The 8,574-nt window shown below is 48.9% G+C and overlaps 1 protein-coding gene across 1 annotated transcript; it reads left to right on the top strand.

Annotated features, from left to right (window-relative positions):
* The first annotated feature begins 659 nt into the window (after positions 1-659).
* Msx2 (msh homeobox 2) lies at positions 660-6,540 on the top strand. The gene is made up of 2 exons (XM_048447569.3): positions 660-1,119; positions 4,885-6,540. The coding sequence occupies exons 1-2, from the start codon at positions 741-743 to the stop codon at positions 5,307-5,309; spliced, it is 804 nt and encodes a 267-aa protein (XP_048303526.1). The 5' UTR covers positions 660-740; the 3' UTR covers positions 5,310-6,540.
* The last annotated feature ends 2,034 nt before the right edge of the window (positions 6,541-8,574 follow it).

The raw sequence follows: 8,574 nt of genomic DNA, 5'->3' as shown, positions 1-8,574 counted from the left end.
AAAGAAAGAAAGGGAAGAGATGGGAGGAGAGAGATTAGTTGGGCATTCCTTGACCACCTCTCAGCCTCCCTTATCCTGGGTCCCTTTTCTTGAGGATTGAGTTAAAGTAACAGCTAATGTCTTGGAACACTTTCCAAAGACAAGATGCTTCTAAACATCATGCCTAAACCATTTCCATTAGCAAAGATGCCGGTCACAGTCTTCCACTATAGTTAGAAAGTTACACTAGTTTGGGCTCATAGTAGGAGCGTTATAAAAGTTCCAGGAATGCCATCTGCGGATTTCCACCGTTCTCAGGCGGGAGCGTGTGGGATGGGCACCAGGTATACACTTTAAAGAGGGGTTAAAAGACAGAAGAAATGGGACTCGGCAAGCTTCCTCTTTAAACAATCGGCTTTAATTACGCCTTGGACTTTTCAGTTTGGGCGATTATAACCCTTGAGGGATCGCCTAATAACAACTCTGCTGACTGCTCCTGTAATTAACTCCTAATTTATTTCAAACGGGGTGGGGTGGGGTAGAGGGCCCCAACCTCTCCAGAGAGAGCCAATCAGAGGTAAGCGTCCGTGGCGTCATTAGCAGAACCGCCGCCAATTGGCTGAGCCGAGTCTCCCACTTCCCCTCCGTGGACGGGCTGGGCTCCCGGCGCGCCCCTGCCGGCTCCCCCCCCAAAAGTTGGAGTCTTGGCTTGCTAGTTGCCAGCGGAGTCGCGCGCCGAGAGCTAGACGGCGCAGAAAGTCATGGCTTCTCCGGCCAAAGGCAGTGACTTGTTTTCGTCAGACGAGGAGGGCCCCGCGATGCTAGCCGGCCCGGGCCCGGGGCCTGGGGGTGCCGAGGGCGGCGTGGAGGAGCGCAGGGTCAAGGTCTCCAGCCTGCCCTTCAGCGTGGAGGCGCTCATGTCCGATAAGAAGCCGCCCAAGGAGTCACCCGCAGTGCCACCCGACTGCGCCTCAGCTGGCGCTGCCCTGCGGCCGCTGCTGCTGCCGGGACACGGCGTCCGGGAAGCGCACAGTCCCGGGCCTCTCGTCAAGCCCTTCGAGACCGCCTCGGTCAAGTCGGAAAATTCCGAAGATGGAGCGGCGTGGATACAGGAGCCTGGCAGATATTCCCCTCCGCCCAGTGAGTGCGCGCCCGGGACCGGACCCGGGGCTGCATCCGCGCGTGGGGTCCCAGAGGGGCTAGGGACGGGTGTTAACAGGATGATGCTCTTGACCCCTGGGTATCCCAGTTCAGCGAGCGGTCCGCATCCCAGAATCCCTAGCTGCGCGAAGTCTAAGGTACCTGAGCGCTAGCTGGCATTTGAATACCAAAGCGCAGTTGTTGGTTTCGGCAGCCCTTAGCCCCCTGCTCCGGACTCTTCTTGCTTGTGTTTCACTGTCCATCATGGTACCTGCCCGGGCAGTAGGGGAGAGTCACTGTTTTGTTTCGTTGAGACAGGGTCCATTGTGGGCCGTGCTGGCCTCGAACTCTGTATCACAGGATAGTTTTGAACTCATCCTCCTGCTTTTAAGTGCTGTAATTACTGACTTGGCAGGACCACGCCGGGCTGGAATCGACTTCTAATGAGTATCGAGGTGTGTTTTACTGACGTTCAAAATATACAGGCGTCCCTGTGAAGTGAGCCCCACTATAAAGATAAGACACTTGGAGGTTAACCAGACGTGGAGGGGGAATCGTTGGTTTTCTTCGAATTGCAGAGTGTCCAAGCCAGATCCTACGAAGGGATGGTGGCAGAGACTGATTCGGAAAGGAAGCTGCTCCGTGTTCTAGTTCGTTGTTAATTAGGTTTTGAGTTTTGCAGCGAGCTAGTGAGTTCGGGCTCTTCAGGGTTCACAGTGATAATTACCAGCATTCCTTCAGAACTTGAGAGAGTATACAGTGTGGTGGCCACGAGTTCACCAGGTTTGGCTGCTTGGTAGAACCTCAGAGTAAAGGCAGAGGCATGCCACCTGTGGCTTCGGACATGGTGGCTAGTTCTTTTAAGAAGATTGCGCTTGCTTGTCCCAGATCACCATCCATGTTTGCACTGGGCATGGGGATATGGTGTCGATGCTTTCTGCGACTCTCTGTCGCTGGGGGGCTGGCCATACTGATCTTTTTCACCAACACCACACCTCTAGTGAGTCTGTGTTGACCGTCTTCCCAGGCTTAGCATCCTTTTAGGGTCCTGGGTCCTTTTACTTTTGTCGGGCCCACTCCCTGCAGCTTTGTTTAGTTTTATCTTTCGGCCTTTGAGATTTATCTGCTTGGTTGCCTTCTTTCTGTGCCTATCCCTCACTAAACTTTGGGAGAGTTGAGAAAGAAGGATTGCAGAGGGACTTTCCGAGCTCAGCTGGAAGAGAAGCTGCCTGCTTTTTCCCCTTTCAGCCTTCGGGACTAGAGATACACGGTATTTTGTGAACAAAACAAGACCGCAGACCCAGGCGTCAGTGGCTGTCCCCTCTGGCAGTCTCTCTCCACCCTGTTGGAAATTCTGAAAAGCTGAAAGGGCCCAGAGATTAAGGACTTAAAGAATTTAACTCAAGTTTGCACAGCGCTTTTCAGGACATTATCTTATCTGATCTCCTTTGTGTGGCGGTAGAGAGCCTCTTGTTAACAGAGGAGGACACCTCTTAGCAGGGTTCAGAGGGATCAGCAGTTTGGGCCCAGGAAAAGCTCTCGGGAACATTTATTTGCTCATCTCCCCCTAAGTGGAGTTCTGGGCCCTCCAAGCCACCCCGAGGGATAAGTAATATTTATCCATTTTATTGACATTGAAATGGAGGCTCAACAAGGTGAAAAGTCTTAACTTGTTTAACAAATTTGGAGTGCCTGTGTAGTGCTAGGCCCCGGGGCAATGCCCCACAGCACATCCAAGATTCCAGCCTGAAACCGGGTCGGTGGCCAAAGGTCAGAAATCCTGGCGTATTTAGGCCTGGAGATCTGGTAGGGCAGTTTCCCCACCAGCCCTGTAACCTCTCTGCGGTGGGCTGTGCTCCCTGTCTGCCATAACAACTTTTTATAAGAAACTCAGGGCTCTCAGAGAAGGTTTCATTTGAAAGCATAGGACTTTTTGATACTTGGGGCCTGGAAGTGTCAGGATGGGCCCAGAGAGTATGGAGAATCAGCTGGGAGCTGGGGTTGGAGGGACTCACCAACCCTGGTTCTGGTTTTGTTATTTGGAGAAAGTAGGTTGAATGTTGTTTTGTCTTGTGTGATCACATGCTTTATTTGGCTGATAAAATGGGGTGGGGGAAGAGCACGGTAGGGGTGGGGGACCGTAGTCATGTCATGGCTTTGCCACATACGCACAATCCTCAAGGCCTGGATTTGCAATTCTCCACGCCACAACAAGAGTGACCCAAGCTACCCGGTTCAAAGCTCCTCTGTGGAACCGGCAGCAAGTGAGTGCCTTGAAGTTTGGAGTCTGAAGGGAGCCTGGGTAGGCTTGGGAAGCTCAGGATTCCAGCCTTGGTGTTGGTGTGTGAGTGAGGAAAGCCCCTTCCCCTCGGTTTGCTTAGGGATTAGCATATGCAAAAGCAGGGCCTTTTTTGAAGTCTCTTATTCAGTTTTCTCCGGGGTTTCTGTTTTCTGACCGCAGAAGCTGCCACTCTGTGAAGTGAGGGCTGATACCGTGACACTGGGACAGAGGCTGGGTTGGGACTTGCGCTGTGTCACTCTGAAGTATGAAGTGTAAATTCTTCTTTGGGCCACCAAAGTAACTAAACAAGAAAAGTTACATTCCCCTGTGAAGACACAGGAGTTACCAGCCCCGGCTACCTTAAAAAAAATTAGAATAACTTGTAAATGCCAAAAGTAGAAAAATAATTGTTTACCGTTCTATTCTCGTCACTTTACACTCCTCCCCTGCCCTGGAGGGAAACAAGACCAGAATGAGTTGAGCCGCTGCTGTGGAGTCACCTTTAGGCCCCATGCTTGTGTTTCCTATAACAGCCCATTTTAAACAGAGTCTGGACGCTGTGGCCGTGTCTTTATTTTGCTAGTTATTCCCCACTTCTAAATTCCAACAACAAAATAATCATTTACACATTTGCCCTAAACCATGGAATGGATGAAAGAGACAAAGATGCCATCATCAGGGGCTCGAAGTTCAGAGGCAGAGAGATTTCCTTTGACATGTCCATTTATGAGCGAGCTAATTTTACCCCCCCCCCACACCTCGGTCTTAGTAAAGTTTATACTGCCAGAGCCAAGAAACGGCCAAGAAACGGATCCACATCCAGATCTGTAAAATGATGTTGGGGTTTTATAATCTGTAGGGTGGATGCAGTGACAGCTGTGTGGTTGTTTATTGCTTAGATCTGCCTGTCCATCCATGGATGCTATTATAATACCGCAGGCCTTATCTCCGTGATTATCCTTCATAAACAGGCTGATGCAACCCAACTTCTCTGGTTCAGAGAGAGGTCCAAGGCTGACCCAGCATCTAGCACCCTTTGCATTTTCCTCCTGATGCATGCATCGTATCAGTGCGAACAGGCGTGAGTTCAGGCCCCCATTTTAAAGACGAGATTGAATTCTGAGGAAGTTTTATTTTTTAGATAATGCTCAGCTCCTGTGACTTATAGATGGCTTTAGTCGTGGTTTCTATTTCCATTTTACACTGCAATCTGTTTTCCATATAAAAAGTTTCATGACCACATTACTCAAGCTGATATAAAAATATAGCAACTACCATTTAAATGCTGTCCTTTTCCACCGTAACTTTTACACACACACACACACAGAGAGAGAGAGAGAGAGAGAGAGAGAGAGAGAGAGAGAGAGAGAGAGAGAGAGATTTGACAAAGGTACCTTTTTGGAAAATGAACCAAGGTTTATGTGTTGTCTTAAGAGAGGAGAGAATGGCACATTTGCTAATTGATTCACCTCTCTGTTCTTTAGGACACATGAGCCCCACAACCTGCACCCTGAGGAAACACAAGACCAACCGGAAGCCACGCACGCCCTTCACCACATCCCAGCTTCTAGCACTGGAGCGCAAGTTCCGCCAGAAACAGTACCTCTCCATTGCAGAGCGGGCCGAGTTCTCCAGCTCTCTGAACCTTACAGAAACCCAGGTCAAAATCTGGTTCCAGAACCGAAGGGCTAAAGCGAAAAGACTGCAGGAGGCAGAACTGGAAAAGCTGAAAATGGCTGCCAAACCTATGCTGCCCTCAGGCTTCAGTCTGCCTTTCCCCATCAACTCACCTCTGCAGGCAGCATCCATTTACGGAGCTTCCTACCCCTTCCATAGACCTGTGCTTCCCATCCCGCCTGTTGGACTCTATGCCACGCCGGTTGGATATGGCATGTACCATCTATCCTAAAGAAGACCAAATGGATAGACTCCGGGATGGATGTTTGCATGAAAGCATTCCCCTCCCTCTCCTAGAAGGTGATGCCAGTCCAGCTTCTGAACATAAACCTTGCATCGCCACCCTAAGCGACAGGGCCCACAGGGCCACTTGATACAGAGTGACTTTGTTATTTAGGTGAGAGGCACCAAAACTTGTTTTGTTTTCATAATCTTCCAGATGCCCCCCTTTCCTCTCACAAATATTGGCTCTGTTAGTTTTTATGTATAAATATATAATAAAATATAAGACATTTTTATATGCCAGATGTAAAAATTCAAGTTATTTTGAAAGGCAAAATTTATATATACATTTATCCATTTTTCTAGATAGCATCTTCTTAAGATACTGTGTTAAGTTTGTCTGCTACATTTTCTTAAAGGGAAAGAGATTATTTGCAGAATTTGCTAGAATTTGAGAGGATGGTGGACCTTCTTATGGAAAACATACCAGAAGTAAACACAGAGCATATAAGAAGAAGATTCAGGTAGATTCTTGCAAAAGGAAGGGAGGTGTGTACCATGTTTGCCTTTTATGTGCATAAGGAAGTTTCCTCGATGCACATGTGATCCTATTCTCCTTCCTTTTCTCCATATTAACTCTTTTCTTTTTTATTAAGGTCAGTGAGAGAAGGCTCAGTAACCCTGAGAAATCCTCAGGGTCAGGTTGCAGATAGGAAACCTTCCTGACTCCTGTCAGGCCCATCTTAACTCTGGTCCAGGTAATTGGCCTTAGAAAGGGTTTAAAGGGTAAAGCATGTTTGGAAGAATTGATTTCTGTGAAATGCTAAGTCCATCCTTACATGCTGCAGAGGGGATTGGGGGAGGATATAGTAATGGTCTGCTTAAAAAAACGAGTGTCTTGTAACTATTTTCTATATTTTAAATGTTCTTCAACAATCCATAGAATCAGGAAGGGAAAAAAAACATGGTTTCATTGTGTGTGCTTACTGTATGTGCTAAACTTATTAGGGAAATTTATATGCTCTAACATGTTGGGGGCAGAGGGTGAAGCCGTCTTATGGACTTGCTGAAAATGTTGTCAGATAACACAGTTGGCTCCTTGGTATTTTACCTTCCTGTCCATCTCTTCCAGTATATTTTAGCCCGTCGAGAGGGTATCTTGTATAATTTTATATATTTTATTGAAGAGTTATTTCTTATCTCTTACTCTGAATTAAATTAAAATGTTTTATTGCAGTAAAGTCTGTCCCAACTCACAGTTATTTTAAAAAGTACTCTATTCTTAGCTAGATTGGGGGAGAGGCATCCAGATAAGGGCGGGGAGGGCGGGGAGAGCTGGCACTTTTAATTCCTCCATTAATGTAAATCAGATCAAGCTGTGGCCCGAGTTAGGTGCTAGAGGAGTCAGCCGCAGGTCCTGGGACACTGGGAAACAATCAGTTGGCAGCCTGCATGGCTCAGGGAGAAGCTGTTGAAATCGCCATTAAAAGTTATCATGCTGTTTTAAAGATGAGTTTTTTTCAAAGTGTTGAAGCGGTGCTCCCTAGACTCCTCCTAGTCTGTAGATGACCTTGGGAAAATTTTGAACTTGGAAGTTTGCAGCCACGGAAACAACTGAAGTTGGGAAAGGGGGCTGTAGCGCTCTGTGCTGGTAGGACGAAAGAGCTCCCGGGGTTGAGAAGCCTGAAAAGGGTGCCAGGGGTTTGTGGGGCGGGGCCCCGTGTACTGTTGTCTCTCAGGGAGATGGACCCCAATTGAGCACAATTTTCTATCTGAAGAGGGCAACCCAGCCCATCTAGCCCCAAAGAACTTAGATGCCCTCCCTGCATCAGGCTTGGGGTTTGAGGTATAGTGATAAAAATAAGAATAAAGGCGGGGAAGACTGAATAGGATTTAAAACTCAGCTTTCGGTTGTGCTGGAGATGCCTTTCGTTTTCCTTCCGAGATGCTCTGTCACCTTGGGAACACAGATGAGGGGCTTACGAACGTGGTGTACGACTGTGTGGTAGAGAGTGGGGGGCTTTCCGGGAGTTGCCAGCGCATGGTACCCACCTTGGAGGTGGGCACCCGAAAATCCATGTTTGTGAGCCCGAGGCTCATCATGGTCATAGTGGTCGGGCCCTTTTCTTTTGATCCAAACCTATCCTGCAACGCTGGAAGTTGGAGGATGGCGTCCTGCCGCCTGGTTACCGCCCGGGGCCACCAAAATGTGCGCTTCTGCTTCTCTTTCTGCCTTTCCGTCCCTGAAGTCCAAATTCCAGACAGGAATCTGCCACACGTATTTAAGAGACGCATTTCCCAAAGGCCAAAGCCCTTCCTGGTTTCGTCATCGGCTGCCAAGGGGTCCCTAATTACCCTGTCCACCCTGCTTCCTTTCCGGGCGCCTCATGGACCGGTAACCTCGGGCGGTGATAGCTGGGTGGGGACCAGGAGACACCGGCCTCTGGGTTAAGGCTCAGCTTGCCTCCGGAGGTAAGGTATTAAGTCCCGAGTGTGATTCCAAGAACCTGGTCGGACAAGTGGGGTAAATTGGACTAGGGCTGGCAGGGCACCACGTACGTGATCCCAGAAGCAATACCCAGAAAGGAAAGCCATGTAGAGTTGATCTGGCTCAAAAGTTAACAGGGTTCAGTGCTTCTGAGTGGACAGGCTTTTCCCACTGAGGACGGCGGGGCAAACAAGCCCTGTGTTCTGTGCAGCTTACCACCCTCTTGTTTAGGTTGGGTCTCACCTCTGTCAGGCCTGGTCCTTTGCACAGGATATTTCAGAGACCAGACTGTCAGCCTAAGAAGGCTAGAAGACCTTCACTGGCCCAGGACCCACACCCGCAGAGACTATGGGAAATTTAAACTCCAGGTACTCCTGAGAAGTCTTTGGTCATCCTTGCATTGATGCCAGTAACCTGGCAGACGAATACACCTGCCCTTCCCTACTTGAATGTTTTCACACACACACACACAAAATCCACAAAACAAAGCAATAACAAAAACGCTTTGCTTTTTAAAATAAGGGGGAAAGGACAGGAGTTTGCATTTATGGAGCTGAGGAGCCAGTGTTTAGGGTCGATGGAGGCACCTTTCTTGAACCAGTGTTCGGCACACATCCTTCGGTGAGGTCACAGACAGTCGGGAAAACTGATGCCCAGAGAGGTAGCTCACTGAGGTCACAGAACGCATAGATGACAGCGATGGCCGGGGCATCCAGTTGAAGCTTGAACTAAGGAGGTGGTGAACGGAAGAGGTGGCCTAGAAGGATGCGCTCAGAAAGCCGCTTGG

Source organism: Myodes glareolus, chromosome 14 (assembly GCF_982192425.1).
Source record: "Myodes glareolus chromosome 14, mMyoGla1.1, whole genome shotgun sequence".
In the NCBI taxonomy this organism is placed as follows: domain Eukaryota; kingdom Metazoa; phylum Chordata; class Mammalia; order Rodentia; family Cricetidae; genus Myodes; species Myodes glareolus.
This window is presented reverse-complemented; position numbering and strand designations above follow the sequence as displayed.

Excerpts from the sequence above, each read along its gene's own strand:
- Msx2 (XM_048447569.3), top strand. The coding sequence starts at position 741 with ATGGCTTCTCCGGCCAAAGGCAGTGACTTGTTTTCGTCAGACGAGGAG. Across the intron at positions 1,120-4,884 it reads CAGATATTCCCCTCCGCCCA|GACACATGAGCCCCACAACC; the intron begins GTGAGTGCGCGC and ends TCTGTTCTTTAG.